The sequence below is a fragment of the Gadus macrocephalus genome, chromosome 3 (assembly GCF_031168955.1).
Source record: "Gadus macrocephalus chromosome 3, ASM3116895v1".
Classification (NCBI taxonomy): domain Eukaryota; kingdom Metazoa; phylum Chordata; class Actinopteri; order Gadiformes; family Gadidae; genus Gadus; species Gadus macrocephalus.
Genome location: NC_082384.1, coordinates 8,102,045 through 8,120,938, shown reverse-complemented (window position 1 = coordinate 8,120,938; position 18,894 = coordinate 8,102,045). Strand labels below are relative to the sequence as shown.

Genomic DNA, 18,894 nt, shown 5'->3' with positions numbered 1-18,894 from the left:
ATCCTTGACAGGAATCCACAGCTTTTCAAACTATCTGACATTTCAAAATGTGGGACTCCACCAGGACGAATTCCTGGTGGAGTCCCACATTTTGTTTGTACAGTTGTGAAAGGGCCCGGCTAACTGGCTTCTGCGCGATGTAACCAGGCTCAAGTCATTCCTAGTGGCAGTTCTCAACAACCAAATGATACCTCTTAAATATATACAATATATACTCTAAAAGTCTCAATCTTAAAACTTTGAAGACACATGATTCTCCTGTGTTCCATTCTACTCGGCTCACTGGCTCTGAGCCAATCAACGACTTCCCTTTGTGATGACCTCATCAAGCCCTTGGAGCAGATGCCAACCGATCACTTGGAGGGGAGATGGTCCATGGTGGCCGGCAGCCACAACGACCAAGCCTCCGAGGAGTCCCTCTAGCAACCAGATGGCATCACTGTGTTCTACCGCAACTCCAACCAGACCACCAACAACTCTTACACACAGATCAACCGCTTCGGAGCTGGCTGCACTAACACCTATAAAGAAGCATCCATAAAGTAGCATGCCATGGGACCTTTAAGTATAGAAGAGGAAAAGACATGGAGCTCCAAGATACACTGTCCAAAGCACAGCTATCCAAGAACACACCAGTGATGGATGGCTTAGAGTGCATCTCCATGCTGAACTTTGTCTCGGTCAGTGATCAGAAATACAGAACTACAAGTATGCACCAAAGAAGAGCTCAGCCGTCTCAAACAGGTTATTCAGTGTGGCTGGCCAGAGCACAGACGTGAGGTGCCCGTTCAGATTCAGCCATATTGGGACTCAAGAAGCCAGCTTGCGTTGTCCGATGGACTCATCTTCAAAGGACTGCGAATGGTAGTGTCCCCCACTCCAATCACAGAGAGTGAGAAGCAAACAGCGAGCTTGAGAGCCCCCCTACTGGCCAGGTATAAGGGCACAAATTGAAGAAGTAGTCAGAAACTGCAGTTTCTGTGCAGATTTTCAGAATAAACTGCCCAGACAACCACTCAAACCATCAGGAACACCCGAACTTCCCTTTGAGATGGTAGCATCAGACCTCTTTGAATTCGAAGGGAAGCAGGGCATACTGCTTGTGGACTACTACTCAAAGTTCATTGAAGTGGAAAGATGGAGAGACACACGCAGTCGCACTGTCATAGATACACTTAAAGCGCAGTGCGGCAGGCACGGCATCCCTGCCCTGAGTTTAATCACTTTTGCAAGAGTTACAGCATCCCACACGTCAGGTCTTCCCAACACACGCCACCCTCAAACTGTGAAATTGTGAAGAGGCTCTGGCACAAGGCAACAGACAAACATCTTTCAATACTGGATTACAGGACTACTCCCCTTGAGTCAGTAGGCCTTTCACCAGCTCAACTGCTCATGGGAAGGAGGCCAAGCAACAAGCTGTCTATGGCACTTGAGCTCCTTGCACCAACGGCCTACGACCCACTGAAAGTCAAGCGTCTGCTATATTTCTAAGGACAATCAAAAGTACTATCATGAACGCAAGAGAGCGGGCAAACCTTGTGTTGCTCTCAAGCCTGGGGATGAGGTCAGAATGCAGCCTAACCTGGTTGCCACACATGGTCACCAGCGGTTGTGGTCAGACAGCACAGTGCTCCGGCGATCCTATGTTGTGAACAGTGGAGTACCGCCGCAACAGTCAACATCTTCGTACAAGCGCTCCAGCCGCCAAATGTCCACGCCACTGGATACGTGATGAGGTACAGACAGCTGAAAGGGAACAGCTGTCTACTACCCCATCTGAACAGCCTCTCTCGCCTCCCAGAGAACCCTTGAGTCATGCTCAGGCCCGGGCAGGTGAACTGTACATCACCAGGCGAGGCAGAGCTGTCAAGCCACCCGACAGACTGACTTTATGAGTTGTGTGCATGAAGTTAGTGAGGGACAAGGTGTGGTAAAGACCCCTATGGAAGTGAAGTGCTGGTAACCTCTCCTTCCAAGTTAGTGTGATCAAAAGTTAAAGTTAAAAGTATTAACCTTCAAGTTAGTTTGATCAAACGTTAAAGTTAAAAGTATTAACGGTTTGCTATTTTGTTTACTCAAGTCAAGGTTGATTGGACATAAAGTCAGGACATTTAAGCTGCTAACAATTTTTTTGAGTTATTCCTAGGTACATGCCTTTTCTTTGATAAGAAGGGAGATGTAATGTATTGAGTTTGATTCACTCCTATGGCTACGGTCTGTTCTGTCTTCATGCATTACCCGTAGTGCTGTTGGTACGCATGCACATTTCAATAAAGCTACAGTTGGCTCCAAGGCTAAAGTGTATATGTTGACCGGAATATCTTACAGCTATAATAAATCATGTAGTATTAATGATCTGCAACACTATATGGCCTGAGGAAGCTGGAATATGTACTATGCAGTTGCAGTTGTTTCCTGATCTAAAATACTTTATAGATATTTATTTTTATCTATCCAACTAAAGGCCCTAATCATTTTTATTTAATCTCAGATCTTTTTGTTTTTCCCCGTAAAAGCCTCCAAAATGGGACGTTGTCACTCCAAAGATGTATCCACTGTGTACCGGCCGGGCGTTACTTTAATGAGCTTCCCGGGTTTGACTCCAGCTATCTCTATGTATATTAATATTTCTGCAAGTGAACGTGGCTTGGATGTGTACAAAGATCTGCTTTGTTTTGGAAATGTGCAATGTCTGTTTGGAAATGTGCAACATGGTTTAATTATTAAACTGGAAACAGGGAAATGAAAGGATTGCCACATGGGAGTCCGTTCATCAAACACATGTTATCATATTTTCAATGAAATGTCAAAGCTCAAGGAGGTACTAATTATTAAAAGTTCCCATAAACAACTTATTATCTATACGGTTAATACGAATAACTTGACACAGAAACAAAAATCCAGCAGACGGGATAATCAAATGATCTGTGTTGTATGAAAAGGATTACCTGAAGTGATTTTTCTTTGAACAACTAGAACAGCAATGGGTCACACTTGGTGGATATGAAGAACATGAAGTAAGTGTGACGGTGGACCGCTTTCAGATGTTTCTTAAAACTTCCAATGCTATGAAAATAAATGAGTAAAGAAAAGAGGGGCTTCTTCTTTATTGTGGCACAGCACAACCCCATGGAATGAGGGAGAGAGCTATTGATACCCTGAAATCCTTGTCAGGAATCCACAGCTTTTAAAACGTTCTCACATTTCACAATGTGGGACTCCACCAGGACGAATTCCTGGTCATCCTCTTGTTTGTACTGTTGTGAAAGGGCCTGGCTAACTGCCCTCTGGGCTATATAACCAGGCTCAAGTCATTCCTAGTGTCAGTTCTCAACAACCAAATGTAACCTCTTAAATATATACAAAAGATACTCTAAAAGTCTCAATCTTAAAACTTTAAAGACAAACATGATTCTCCTGTGTTCCATTCTACTCGGCTCCCTGGCTCTGAGCCAATCAACGACTTCCCTCTGTGATGACCTCATCAAGCCCTTGGAGAAGATGCCAACCGATCACTTGGAGGGGAGATGGGCCATGGTGGCCGGCAGCCTGAGCCACCGAGCCTCCCTGGAGTCCCTCCAGCAACGAGACGGCATCACCGTGTTCTTCCGCAACTCCAACCAGGCCACCAACACCTCTTACACCCAGATCAACCGCTTCGGCGCCGACTGCCAGCGCCGGAGCTACCAGCTGTCCAGGGACGGCGGCGCCTTCACCTTCCTGGCGGACAGCGGCCGTTTCAACCTTACGGGGTTCTTCCTCCGCACCTCCTGCCCAGACTGCCTGGTGATGCGCTGGGACGTGGCGTCGGCGAGGAGGACGTCGCTGGACGTCTACCTGCTCAGCAGCGGGAGGAGGGAGGTGGAGCCGAGCGAGATGGACGAGTACCGGGCCCAGCTGAAGTGCCTGGGCCTGCCGTTGCCCTTCGTGATGCACCCCGCCCCCGAGCTGTGCCCAGAGGAGGCCGGCGACTCCCTTCCACCAGCAGGAGCAGCGGCTGTGTCACCATGATCAGACGTGGCTGCCTTGACTCCCAGTCAAACAGCAGAGAGCTGCTCCCTGCTGGCCTCATTCCATGGGTGTAGACATGATGGTTGGACTACTGTGTCTGTTGTAATTCCAAATTCCGTCGTTCCATTTTTCTATTTTCCAATGTCTACCGTGTAATGCTTCCTAAATGCCATATTTGGTAATAAACTTTTTTCTTTCTTACACCTAATACTTTTATATAATATTTGCCCTATTTATTAATGTATTCATTAATTGAATATTACATCATCATTTTCTGCTGCTGTGGACTTGCCCTATTAATGTATTTATTAATTGAATATTACATCATCATTTTCTTCTGCTGTGGACTTGAGAAGATTTGAGAAGGTCAGTTTGACCACTTAGGGCTATTGTAGAATAATGAACTGGACACTTCCCTGTATGGGATACCTTGGTTTAGCATTTAGTATATATTGATATTTGTTCATGGCGTGTCTGTCTCTAAAAGTGCTAACCATTAAAAACTATCGTGGCATACTTGCTACTAATGGGAGCCACATTATATGAGACAATCAGAAACAAACGTTATTGTAGCCTAGTTGATGAACTTCATTCTCATGAACATCATGCTGCGTGTTAAAGGTCTCCTATTATACAACCAGGTGTACAGCAAGTTTGATTAGCCATTACAAGCCGTTTTGAAAATCGGCCTCTTCTGACATCACAAGTGGGCGTGTCCACCTAGATGTATGACTGATAGCTGATTATCATTTTCTACAGTCCTCTGGGTAGGCTGGTTGACTGATCTATCCAGCACACGTCTAGGTGGACACGCCCACTTGTGATGTCAGAAGAGGCAGATTTTCAAAACAGCTTATAACGGCTAATCACACTCACACCTGGTGGTATAATGTGGGACCTTTAAGCTTCATGGAAATGCGGTTGGGTGAGAGGATTTATACTTTTGAGTATATTTGCATGTGCCTACATCCGTCTGCTTGTGTGTATGTGTGTGTGTGTGTGTGTGTGTGTGTGTGTGTGTGTGTGTGTGTGTGTGTGTGTGTGTGTGTGTGTGTGTGTGTGTGTGTGTGTGTGTGTCTGTGTGTGTCCCTGGTTATAAAAGTCGCATGATATTGATGTGATATGCAAATGCTGGAGTGCAGCACAGAGTGGCCAAGTGTTTTGGATGAGAGCGAGACAGAACTCAGATGATTCAATGTTCTTAATGTGGTGGTGGAGGGACGTGATTACAGGGTGTCAAATGAAGACCAGAGAGCAGTGGTCTGTCTCAACGTGTCTCCTGCCTGATGGACCCCATCCACCTGAGGACCCCATCCACCTGAGGACCCCATCCACCTGAAGGACCCCCTCTACCTGAAGGACCCCCTCTACCTGAAGGACCCCATAGACCTGAAGGACCCCCTCTACCTGAAGGACCCCTTCTACCTGAAGGACCCCATCCACCTGAAGGGGACCCTCTACCTGAAGGACCCCCTCTACCTGAAGGACCCCATCTACCTGAAGAACCCCATAGACCTGAAGAACCCCATAGACCTGAAGGACCCCCTCTACCTGAAGGACCCCCTCTACCTGAAGGACCCCTTCTACCTGAAGGACCCCCTCTATCTGAAGGACCCAATCCACCTGAGGACCCCATCCACCTGAAGGACCCCCTCTACCTGAAGGACCCCATCCACCTGAAGGACCCCCTCTACCTGAAGGACCCCCTCTACCTGAAGGACCCCCTCTACCTGAAGAACCCCCTCTACCTGACCCCCTCTACCTGAAGGACCCCATCCACCTGAAGGACCCCCTCTACCTGAAGGACCCCATCCACCTGAAGGACCCCCTCTACCTGAAGGACCCCCTCTACCTGAAGGACCCCCTCTACCTGAAGGACCCCCTCTACCTGCAGCTATCGACTTTTTACTTTTTATTGCAGCATTGAAATGTTGCAAAGGTGTCCTATATATTATTTTTATAAAGTGGTCCCCTCGCCAAAACAGACTTTCTTGGTAACATTTTACAATATGGTTACATAATAAACCATGATTTAACATTAGTTGATGCCGTAATAAGAATTACAGAATAGTATTAGCATAGGGCTTATGTAAGGGTAGAGTTTTAAGTGATAAAAGAGTTGTGTTAAATAAAGTCATAACCCAATCCACAGCATGTACATTGTATTCCTATATATGTTCACGGCTTTCTTTCTCGAAGGGAAAAATCACATTGGAATAATTATACTAATTGTTCAATGACATCACTGTGTCATGGGAGGAACAGGTGGATTGTTCCAATGTTGCATTATGGGAAAATGTACCCACTTAATAAGCTAATTTGGACTATTTTCATATGATTATAAGCAGGTATGCAATTCCAATAAATGGTTTCAGCATAGATTTCAATTTTTTTCCTCCACTGAATCTGAACTGTACTGAAACTGAAACGACTACTTTTTTCTGTGTCAATTCGACACGTCTGTAGTTTAAATTCTGACTGGCCTGAAATACTTAAAATACTTGAAATGGCAGTTATAAAAGAAAACCAAAATACAACCTGTCATTTCCAGTACAGTCCCTCTCTCTCCTTCTCCCTCTCCCTGTCTCTGTTTGTCTGTCTTTCTCTCTTTCCTCTCACCCACGACTGACACACTCCACTACTCAGATGTAAGAGGTCCATGAGTGATGATGGTCAATGGAAGCCTTTCATAATGGATACACCCTGAATACATAATTTTGCTTTGGAATCCATTATTTATTTATGTGTGAGGTAGTTCTCTTCCATTTATTTCTGCGTGCAGCCTTCTCGCTTCATTTGACACTAGAAGCACAACGCACAAAACACCATTCTAGCCTATAGATCATCTTATAACATGCGTCTACTCAAGGAAATAAACCTGTTCCTGAAATAGAAAGACTTTTAATTTAATGCACTCTTGGTTGCCTGAGATACATTTTGTAAACAAATCTAAATTATTGATTTTAAATTAGTTATTCATGCCCTGGACAGCCCACAGGTCCTGCTGATCATCTGATGGTCCTCATTTTCTTGGGTTTGTTCATGGCCACAGTTTAAATGTAGAGCCAGTCAGCGTTGGTTATTCTGAACTGTTTGTTTTATCTACCCATGTGTCCGTGTGTCCATCCATCCGTCTGTTTATCATCTATATTTATCTCAGCAGTTCATCAACAGTTTTCTGGTCCCTGTTCCCCAAAATGAAACTCGCAGACAAAAAGTGAAGAAGCAATGATGCAGACAAAATGTTATAAACAACCGGCTAGGGAAAAAGGAATGTGTGTGTGTGTGTGTGTGTGTGTGTGTGTGTGTGTGTGTGTGTGTGTGTGTGTGTGTGTGTGTGTGTGTGTGTGTGTGTGTGCGTGTGTGTGTGTGTGTTTGTGTGTTTGTATGTGTGTGTGTGCGTGTGTGTGCGTGTGTGTGTGTGTGTGTGTGTTTGTATGTGTGTGTGTGTGTGTGTGTGTGTGTGTAATGGTCAATAGAAATACAGAAAAAGCAAGTGAGAGAGAAGATGTACTGATGGATTTCTCATTGTGGATGGACAGAAAAAAACAATAAAAGCAGTTATTAAATAAACAAAAACAATATGGGGTAGCCTCATTGGTGGCATGTTCCACCTTTTGTGTGTTTGTGTGTGTGTGTGTGTATGTGTGTGTGTGTGTGTGTGTGTGTGTGTGTGTGTGTGTGTGTGTGTGTGTGTGTGTGTGTGTGTGTGTGTGTGTGTGTGTGTGTGTGTGTGTGTGTGTGTGTGCCCATAATAAACATGGGACAATATACAGCTTAGTAGCCACCATTTAAGGCAGGACACCCATGCAGCTGGGGCAAGATGCAGCATGCATAAAGTTTCATACCTGTAATTGCCTGTTTCCAAATACAATCTGTAAGCACCTGAAGCCCATTTTTATTTATTTCGTTTTTTTATGTCCTCTTTTTGATAAATAATCTCAGGGCCAGGCTGAGGTTCGGCCTACTGCATGTAGCATTCGTAAACCATATACAAATCAAAGCTTTTTTTGATGATATAATATTCCAAGAAAGGACTAATACAACAAATTATTTTTCATCTTATATCTGCTTAGAAGTGATTGTCACAGTTCAATCTGATTCATCCACTCTCAGAATCAATCTCTTGTTCCCAGTTCTCGCCTCTTTCCCTTCATACAGCCTTGCCAAAAACGATCCTTCCAGGTCAGCGGAGCAAAGAACTTTCTAGACTCGCTGGATGAATTGAGACAGGAGCCTTGGGCCCCGGCTGCACTGAACACCACAGGGTCATGGCTCCCTGGAGGAGGTCGTAGTTGTACCAGGACACGAAGCAGCGCAAGAGAACAAAATGGTAAATGCACCAAGAGCCGAGAGCGAGGAAGAATCGTGCAGAGTAGCTGGGTGTCGAGGCATAGCAATGGAATCAGAACCGCCTGAAGAACACCAGGACAAAGAACCTCTTACAACCCTATAAAGTCTCGCTCAGGCTCCTTTCCCGTCTCCTCTTCCTCCTCCTCCTCCTCGCCTCCATGGATCAGCCCGGGGGCCCGATGCTGAGTGGAGATCTAGTCTACAAGAAGAGACAGTTATGTTGATTACACCTCTGACCCAATGGACAGCCTGACGTCTTCTGACACCCAAAATGATCAGGAATCATTGTTTCCACTGACCCATGTTGAACCAGCAGACAGGGCTCCAGAAGACTGAGGGGATCCAAGAGAATGTGGAGGCTGAATGGGAGGTCACACGGGAAGATTTACAACTGCCTATTCTGTACATGTGTATTTCCAACCAGAACTCTTCAGATACTGCAGATCCTGCCCAAACTGAAATCCAGGCTCAGGGAGCTACAAATGCATTGGTGTTGTAAAACACTCAAAAGTGCCCAATGAACTTCGCAGAATACCCATGATCAACTTAGCCTGCAATTCTAGGATGCCAACAGCAGGTGGAGCAACTGCCCTCAGGACAAGCTAAGGGTGGCTCCGAGGGACACAACCAGGAAGGAGCATAACAGGTGCACAGCCAGGGCTTTTCACCTTTGTCTGCCGTTGCCATGGAACCGGCCAATCAGAATGCACACGGTTCACAAGGCTTTGGTTGTGTTGTAGCTGGGAAAGAAGGGCAGAAGAGGGCGGGGGCTCAAAGGGACAAGAGAAGCCTGCCAGGTAGAGGAAACGGCAGAGCCAAAAGAAGGCGGACTGGGACAGTGAGTCAGAGAGGCAAACGCATTCAACAGAAATGGTTAGATGCTTGGAAATCGAAGAAAGCCCGGACAGAATAAGAATGACAGAAAAGCCAAGCTCTCTTTCTATCCCCAAGCTCAATGGTGGCTCCAAAATGGACAGTTATCCCTACGAAGACAACCTGAGTGACAGTGGAGTATCTGCAGACTTCTCTACAAGCAGCACTTTTGACAACCTCACCATCAAGACCAACGAGACACCTATCGAGCAGGAGATCCGGCGGGCTGTACAACGAGAGCAGAGCCTACGGAGATCTAGGGGGATCAAACATGTTCCGCCAACCACCGAGTATGTGGAGATCCCTCTGAAGAAGCCTGTTTTGTACTCCTGCCTTCCTGTGAAGACGGAGCAGAACCAGGGCAAAGACAGACAGATTGCCGGTAAGAAGATGCAGAAGGAGATCCACGCGGAGGTGCAGAGGGAACAGGCTCTGGTCAGGCTCGGGACCGTCCCGGGCGTCTACGACAAAGGCACGGTGCGGCAGCTCAAAGAGAGGAAGCAGCTCTTTGAAGCCTTCCAGGAACCCAGGGACTCGTCCGGTAATCTCACCCCGAGGACGAGTGCACCATCCTGGGCTTCCACCAATGACCTTTCCCCCGGGGAGAAGGCCTCGACAGCAGCCTCCCCTGCGGGTGGCTTGTCATCAGGGAGGGGACGGAGCATGGACCTGCTGAATCAGAAGCAGCAGCAAAGTCCCACATCCTCCCCCTGGAACAAGCCCGGGGGTTCCACCTCCTTCACATCTCCCAAGGGGCCGGGGTTATCCGAGGGGAACGGTTGCCAGGTGATCATCCTGGAGAGTAACCTCCCCTCCCTTAGCCTGTACCCCCCGCAGCCACTGCAGCAGAATCAGAGAGCAGCCCCCCTCACGCAGAAACAAGCGGTCAATGGGATCGGCTCGGGGACATCCAGCGCTTCTGCGTCCCTTGGGAGGGAAGATGGCCTGGGGAGAACAGAGGAGGAGGAGGAGGAGGAGGAGGAGGAGGAGGAGGAGGAAGAGGAGCCCCTTCCCAAGGAGAACCCTTTTTTTAAACTGCGCCCCTCCTTAGCGGTGGACAAAGTGGAGCAGGATATCCGGGAGGCTCAGCAGCGGGAGAGAGAGCTCCGCAGGCAGAGAACCAGCCTGTACGGGGCCGCGAGGGCCAGGGGCGAGGAGAAGGCCAGTGGAGGGGGATTGGTTAATGGTGGGGGAGAACAGCTATCCCCGTGCTGTGTTACGTCTCCTTCAGTCAACCCACTGGCTCCTCGTTCGGAGCTGTTCTCCCTGAGGCCCAGGCTGGCTGGGGCCCCATCAGGTCAGTCCCGTGTTCTTGTTGGTGGTGGTGGCAGTGGGGGTGGTACGGATGCTTTGGTGACCCGTTCCCTCTGTGTACAGTACACCTATGCTTTATGAGTAAAAACACTGCTTTGTTGTTCTTGGAAATGTGTGAATGTGTGTATGTGTGTGTGTGTGTGCGTGTGTGTGTGTGTGTGTGTGTGTGTGTGTGTGTGTGTGTGTGTGTGTGTGTGTGTGTGTGTGTGTGTGTGTGTTTGTCGGTATGTGTGTGTGTGTGTGTGTGTGTGTGTGTGTGTGTGTGTGTGTGTGTGTGTGTGTGTGTGTGTGTGTGTGTGTGTGTGTGTGTAAACGTGTGTTTGTGTATGTATGTGTGTGTTGTGTTTGTTGGTGTGTGTTTGAAAGAATCTGCATAAATTGTGCTTGTGTGTGTGTGTGTGTGTGTGTGTGTGTGTGTGTGTGTGTGTGTGTGTGTGTGTGTGTGTGTGTGTGCGTGTGTGTGTGTGTGTGTGTGTGTGTGTGTCTGTGTCTGTGTCTGTGTCTGTGTCTGTGTTTGTGAGTTTGTGTGAATCCGTCTGTGTGTCTGTGTGGGTGTGTGTGAGGGTGTGTGTGGGAGTGTCCGTGCCTGTGTGTGTGTGTGTGTGTGTGTGTGTGTGTGTGTGTGTGTGTGTGTGTGTGTGTGTGTGTGTGTTTGTCGGTATGTGTGTGTGTGTGTGTGTGTGTGTGTGTGTGTGTGTGTGTGTGTGTGTGTGTGTAAACGTGTGTTTGTGTATGTATGTGTGTGTTGTGTTTGTTGGTGTGTGTTTGAAAGAATCTGCATAAATTGTGCTTGTGTGTGTGTGTGTGTGTGTGTGTGTGTGTGTGTGTGTGTGTGTGTGTGTGTGTGTGTGTGTGTGTGTGTGTGTGTGTGTGTGTGTGTGTGTCTGTGTCTGTGTCTGTGTCTGTGTCTGTGTTTGTGAGTTTGTGTGAATCCGTCTGTGTGTCTGTGTGGGTGTGTGTGAGGGTGTGTGTGGGAGTGTCCGTGCCTGTGTGTGTGTGTGTGTGTGTGTGTGTGTGTGTGTGTGTGTGTGTGTGTGTGTGTGTGTGTGTGTGTGTGTGTGTGTGTGTGTGTGCGTGTGTGTGCGTGTGTGTGTGTGTGTGTGTGTGTGCGTATGTTCTTGAACTTTCTACCCTGGAGCGTTCCTCATTGATGGAGCCTTGGTGGAAGCTGCATCGCAGGGTGGCTGGAGCCGCTGCTGCAACCTGTCTGACGCACTAACTGTGTTCAGAGTCTGCTTACCATCACTAAAATACAGCAGCAAAGCCTCATAACTCACGCATAGAGCCAGCAAATTCAGCTGGAAAGAACACTAAATCAGAGGTGATGGATAAGCCTCAAGTCATTTTTGGCACGTTATTGTGGTAGTGGGAGAGAAATGACTTGAAAAGACTTAAAGAATTAAACGTGGAAAACACTGTCAGGAGCTTCTGGTGTGTCCGGGGTTGCAGGGTTCAGCCTCATCGATCAAGAGCAAATTGCAAAAGCCACACACGCTTACACATTTCACATTTAATTTACACTGATTTGTTTAAAGATGGCGTGTTTGATCTGAAAGCACTGGCATACCTTTGAGTGTTTATTTGCATGGGTGCATATTTACATGAGTAGGTATGCACCAATGGGTGCGTTTGGGTGTGTGCCGGGAGGATCATTCAGACCAGGCCGTGTCAACACCAAACCTGTATTACTCCAAACTGAGAAATGAAGAGCAATGATTGTTTTATAAACAAAGCGTTCATGTTTTTTAACAGACATGGGCTTAGTTTACTTTCAATCTCATTCCCTCAATTTTAATCTTGGTGACCCAGTTTGAAGGTACAAGTGTCCATTTTGATGACGTTCATTTTTTATCTAAATGTTTGATTTACATCTGCCCATGGTCGCGAAGCCTCTTGTGTTTCTATTGCTTTAAAGTTATCCCTCATCTCGTTATTTCCTTACAGTTTGGCTGAAGAACAAAATAAATCAAAGTGACTCACGTCTGTCTCTCTGTCTCTCTGAGTCCCCATCTTTCTCTGTTATTTATGTTTTTCTGTTTTCTTGTTCTTGTTCATAGCGCGCCAGTCTCTTGGTAGACTGGGCCTGTGGCCCCCCCCATCTCAGGATGAAGAGAAGAACGATATCCAGCTGGAGGTAGGCCAGTGCTGGGATAATAGTTACCCATAACCACACTGTTTCTACATCCCCTGAAGATTGTAAAAACTATGGAAGCTGTAAGCTGTGTGTACATCTGTATCTGTATGTGTATCTGTATGCTTGAGTACGTTTCGCTGCCAGAACGATGGCCTAGTACCGAAACGCTACAACCAATAAACAAGGAGTTGCATTCAAACCTGCTGAGTGCAGTCATCAATACCTGCACTGTGTTACTCCAACACACCGGAACAACAGTTTCAGTGCGCGGGTTCCTTCAAGTCAACAAAAAAGCATGAATATCAGCATGACTGCTAATATCTATGCCATTTTGTTTGACCTCACGTCAACCTCTGCATAGGACTGTAAGGATGTCAGCAGCTTTCCGTAATGGCAATGGTGGCATTCCTTTAGCTTCCTTATGTATGCACAGTGGTTAAAATCCCAACACACATCTAATTAACAACAGCTCACTTAGCTGATCAAACCTATTTAGACACTAGATTGTGTCCTTACACTAGGATAGCATTGGACTGCACAGTGACCTTGTTAGATACATCATTCTTGAGCAGTTATCAAAGAAAAGTTTATCTGACTATTGGAAACAAACAAGCGATAAGCCACGCTGTACAGACATAATGAACATTGCTTATGATTAAGATAAGGAGAGTCGACCAATAGCTATCGTGAATGAATGACAGGAAGAAACCATGTCTCTCTCTGGGCAAACCTTAAAGGCTCTTTCACTGACTGGCAATGAGCCTGCGTGGACTTTATACCGCCACTGCTCTAGTGTGCTACGTTATTAGTTTGCAGTAAGAATTCACTTGAGCTTTGGTAAAATTATTTTGAGGATTATCCTGATTTAAAGAACAATGGTTTTTCATACTTTTAGTAATAATAGATTTTTTTCTGCTTTCATAGGTACATTTTTTAACCTTTTCTTGGAAGAAATACATAATCTTTATCTTCTTCATGACAGGAATTTTTCTAGTGAATGTCATTGAGGAAGTATCCAGTTCATAGGGGAGGTTATCTGGACTCATTTCCTGGAGTACATTGCTACATGATTAGTATTGCTAGTTATCTAGCACACCTATAAAAGACAATAGGGTATCATTAAGCATTTGATGCTAGGTGGCGTGAAGGTGTGCCAGCCTATTAAAACACTCCTTTGTTCTATCATGTACTTCATCAGGTATTGGTCTTAGGTCAAGAGTTTGGTTAGGCTTTGCCCTAGCTTCACCCATGCGTGAAGGCTGGTATGCCTTCCCCTGAGGATGTGATCACACACACCCTGAGGTGTGGTCCCTGCTTCACAATGCCACCGAGACGTGGAGTGCTCTGTGGGTTTGGATTTAGCTTGCGTGCGTATGTGTTTAGGAATACTGGCCATGTTCTCTGATCCAGTCCCCCTCGCTCTCGCTCTCTCTCTCTCTCTCTCTCTCTCTCTCTCTCTCTCTCTCTCTCTCTCTCTCTCTCTCTCTCTCTCTCTCTCTCTCTCTCTCTCTCTCTCTCTCTCTCTCTTCCCTTTTTGTGGCCAGATGGATGTCCTTGTATACAAAGGGCAGAGGGCAACATTGAATAAGTGATTATACAGGGAAATGGGCCTGTTTTGACTGTTGCCATAGTTCACTAATCAGATTAAAAAGAAGACCCACTGCTCTAGTTCTAATAAATACATGTTTTCTAAAGGTACAAAGGCACCTTTGTATCGCACCCCTTTCTATAGAGATTACGTTGTTACTTGACTCATCGGTAGACTTTTAGAAAAACTGAATAACCATTACTACTTATAAAGTAGTAGTAATAATAATAATGATAATTGTTAGTTAATGAATAATGTAACTTCATGAATACTCATTAGCAGGCAATTCGTAATTAGTTATAAATTGTTAATAAAGAATATTATCTATTTTATGCAAATAAGTTTTTAAGGTGTTGAAATGAAATGCATTATTGTGTGTACGTGTTTATAAAGCTTTATGAACCAGATGTTAATATTTTTCAAGCATTCATCTTAATTAAATTATCTTTGAAACCATTATCTCATATTTTAACTGATTATGAATTGCATGTTTATTATAAGTCATGTTTATCATTTGAGGTTGTCCTGGCTGACCTTCATGTCTGAGTAGACACGATATGGCATGCCTTCACAGAGTGGCATTTATACTGACGGCACAGGTGTGCAACAACAACAGTCAACAAGTTGACGTCTGAATTTGACTGCTATGGTGAGCGTGCCATGTTTAGAGGCTGCTCCTGCGTTGGTCAGGTCCATCTCACAAGATGGCTCCCGGTGTGACGTAACCTCACGTTCCCTAACAGATGTTAGGTTATACTCTGGCGTTCTCCCAAAATAATCACTACTAATCAATAACCACATTTTCTTGGGTGTCATGTTCCGACTGAGATAATAGTAATTCAGCAAGATGACTGAGATTGTGTAGGCCTGCCGTCAGCCTGTCAACAGCAAAAGCCCTTGTGTGTAAAGTTGTAAAGAATCCCTCTTGAGCCTATTAGGAAAAAGGCTTGCAGGATAGCATGTGATCAGAATATTATACAACATTATACACTATTCACCCAGAAAATAAACCATGGAAATAACTTGTGCTTGACGATATATGTTATGTAAGGATGTAAAAGTATTTTAGCCTGAAGTATTCTTTAAATGCATATTGGATTTATACCTTTAATCGCTACATAATGGATTCAACATACTCAAGCAGGAAATGCATTAGTCTGGTCTTTGCTCATCTTCTGTTAATCTCTCTCTCTCTCTCTCCCACTAACCCACAGAGTCCCAGGGCTGCCAGACAGAAGACACCTCTGCTGCAGCACTGGGAGACAGGACTGGTCAACATGGGACACAATGACGAAGACCAGTAGGAGGAAAAACTGAGAGAGTGGGAGAGGAAGAAAGAAAAGGGGGAGACAGAGGGAGAGATAGAGAGGGAGAGAGAACGAGAAAGAGAGGGAGAGGAAGAGGGGGGAAGAGAGACAGAAGTGATGGAGATAGACAGGAAGGGGTTGGTTTCAAAGCCCTTACCAACAAGAATGAAGAACAAAAAGTGTTGTTTATGTTGCTCTAACATCAACCTGCCAGGGTTTAGTTTTTTAACTAAATCTGGTGCATTTATATGTCCGATGTAATGGCCATGTTGATTAATGCACACTGTCCCTTTTAAATATATAAAATGATAGGAATATAACTTGATTGAGGTATGACTTAAGGAAATGTGATCCGAAAGGATGGAGAAAGAAGGGAATGGTGGGAAGAACTCAGAGAGCCCTAGTGAATGGCGCTTCACACATAAGTCACTTTGTATAGATAGATAGATAGATAGATAGATAGATAGATAGATAGATAGATAGATAGATAGATAGATAGATAGATAGATAGATAGATAGATAGATAGATAGATAGATAGATAGATAGATAGATAGATTGATAGATTGATTGATTGATTGATTGATTGATTGATTGATTGATTGATTGATTGATTGATTGATTGATTGATAGATCACAGCGCAACAACACAGGACAAGACAAAACAGAAACCCAGGGCGCATAAGAAAATATGCAATAACAAACATTCAAAAAGGCACTAGTGTGTGTGGAGTATGGAGATGAGTCACATAATGGAATTCAATGGTACACTTGTTTTCTGTACACCCCTTATGTTCTAAATTGAATTGCCCACCCCAAAAAATCACCACAATTTTTAACCAGCTAAAACAGCCTGAACAACTGGTTAAACCCTTTCAAAAGCAGATGCAACCAAAGTCATATGAAGAGTGAACCTGAGGTTTCATTTGTAGCCCAAGCATTATGTATATTTTATGGAATTTAAATTCAACAGAATTAATCATATTTTTATATTTGAATTATTTTTCCGGTTGTATTGCCTTGTGCTTAGAAATATATTTTTATTTAAATTTGTATTAACCTCATGCTTGGATTCTTAAGCATGTCTGGGTATAACAGATTGAATCATCAGTCAAATCACTTTGTCATTCATCATGGTCTTTGCATACAACATGGATTGAGATAGAATTGGTTATTCTTTAATTTAAGTCTTAATATTGGGTCTTTAGTGTCATTTCCATGTATCCATATGGATCGTCTGGTTAATCACAGGGCTAAGCAGTTCACAGTTGTTCAGAAAGTTTGGGTTGATACGATTTTTTTCAAACAATTATATTTTATGGAGCACATGTTTTTTTTTGTTATTATCAGTGTTCTATTATTAAAATGAAAGCCTTAATATAAAAACTTTTATTGCATTGTTAATCGCAATGATACTGGAATGTTATTGGTAATTATTTTGTTTTGGCCATGGTCATTAGTCATTGTTAAGACAGCATGACATGATTTGTTATTATGGGGATATATTGATCTGTTTAAACCCTGCCAAAGCGCGTCCTATGTGAGACATGGCAAAACAACGTTTTCATTAGCCTTTTAGGTTACATTATACTTACGTTGATATGGGAGTTTACAGTCGACAACTCTCTCAATGCATAGCAGAATAGTAGTATCACCAACAAAGAGTGATACATTCTGATGTAAAACCGTATACTGTGTTTATTCAGGAGACTTACATTTATGTTTGTAATAAACCAGTCAAATTGAGTATTTTACAACACAAGGCGTTTCACAATTACCCATTTTACACACCAGCTGTTCTACTTTAGCCTTGCATCGCGAGACGAATTGCAAACTGCAATGTAACCTCTCTGTTCATGTTAGAGTTCCAAAAAGCATCCCCAAGGGGAGCAGACAACAATGCCTCTGGAAGCAATTAGATACGCCTACAACCAATCAGAGCAAAGATACGGGTGACGCAGCACTGAGCAACGAAATGCCATATTTCTTCTCACTAAAATATTAAGTTCAGTTGGTTGTTCTTCTGTTAGTGAAAATATACATTCCAGTTTGTTTAACACGGTGTCGATAACCGTCAGTATAGTTGGCATAATGAAAAGACTGCCTATATCAGCGACAGCCATCTTTGTTGTTGCCTCTACGGTGCTCCTCTGCCCTTTCATCGTAATAATCCCATCTCATGTTAGATAAATGGTTGTGTTTGGGCTGTCTATCTCGTACCCGGCAGAAATAGTTGTGTATGGGAGGGGAGCCTGACATAATCTGCAGAGCAAATGAAACATGAGCTCGCAAGATTTGTTTGGTTACCAGGCAAGTTATACTTTGTGATTAGCGTTTTAATATTACAACTTATCTCTGTCCTTTTTTAATTTGGCACAAGAGAAGGACGATGAAGGGAACTTATTCAAAAGTGCTTTGTTTTCTGCTCAACCTACTAGCCGACGTGCCTCCCAGACCTAATTTGCTTGGCTCATCATTAGGTCTGGTAGGTCCTCAATCGGCAGTGTATTTGCTTATAGGTGTCATCAATCAACCTCACTTTACACTCCATTTGATTAGCTTCAGCCAGCAGGATCCCGAGGGCTGTAAGGTAAACATAGTAAGACTAATGTTACCCCTACCAATTTCATCAAAGTTATAATGTACTGTGTTCAAGTAAAACAAATTTGATAAAAAATCAGCATAAATATTTTTGCCGTCCATTGTAGAAATGTCCAAAATGGCCCGGCCGGTTTCTTCCTTGCCCGTGGTTGAGGTCGAATAGTAAAACATTAGGTCCTATGTCCTTTCCTAACCACCTTTCCTTGACCATGATGGAAAACATCACGAGGTCAAGGAAACATGTGAAGGAGAATGCATGAGAAAGAAGACAACCGCTGTGTTGTCACCCCAGAGGTGTGTTGGTATGGGGGGGTCCTAGTCGGGCCCTAGAACAAGTCTCAGGGTGCTCAAGTCCTTCCTAGATCCAAAACTGCCTTTCGCACCAAATTCTGATCCACGAGGACATCAGACATGTTTGGAAGAAAGGAGTACAATTGGTGCTGTGATTGGAGCTTCATGTAAGCTTGGTTGGAAGATCGCCAATGACAATTTTTGTCTGTTAAATGACTAAACAAGGTTCAAGGTTCAAGGTCTTTATTTTGTCAAATGCACAGTAAACTTGCGGCAGCAGTCTATGCCGGCAATGAAATTCCAGTGTTCTGATCTAAGCTCTCCTCGAAGGTGCAGGTCGTTAGTAGGAAATACAATAAAATATGTAATAAAGTCTGCAAGTTATATATAGTTTGGGGGGGGGGGGGGGGGGGGCTGGTGG

The 18,894-nt window shown here is 44.5% G+C and overlaps 1 protein-coding gene and 1 long non-coding RNA gene across 2 annotated transcripts; one reads left to right on the top strand and one right to left on the bottom strand.

Moving 5' to 3' along the window:
* Positions 1 to 4,994: 4,994 nt before the first annotated feature.
* On the bottom strand, positions 4,995 to 5,750 carry LOC132453907 (uncharacterized). Its single transcript, XR_009524837.1, has 2 exons — positions 5,655 to 5,750; positions 4,995 to 5,332 (listed from the first exon to the last, which is right to left on the bottom strand). It is a non-coding gene; the product is annotated as an uncharacterized LOC132453907 (long non-coding RNA).
* A 3,165-nt stretch (positions 5,751 to 8,915) lies between these two features.
* LOC132453904 (ABC transporter F family member 4-like) lies at positions 8,916 to 17,636 on the top strand. The gene is made up of 3 exons (XM_060046975.1): positions 8,916 to 10,537; positions 12,612 to 12,688; positions 15,491 to 17,636. Exons 1-3 carry the CDS (start codon positions 9,238 to 9,240, stop codon positions 15,578 to 15,580), a joined length of 1,467 nt encoding a protein of 488 aa, XP_059902958.1. The 5' UTR covers positions 8,916 to 9,237; the 3' UTR covers positions 15,581 to 17,636.
* The last annotated feature ends 1,258 nt before the right edge of the window (positions 17,637 to 18,894 follow it).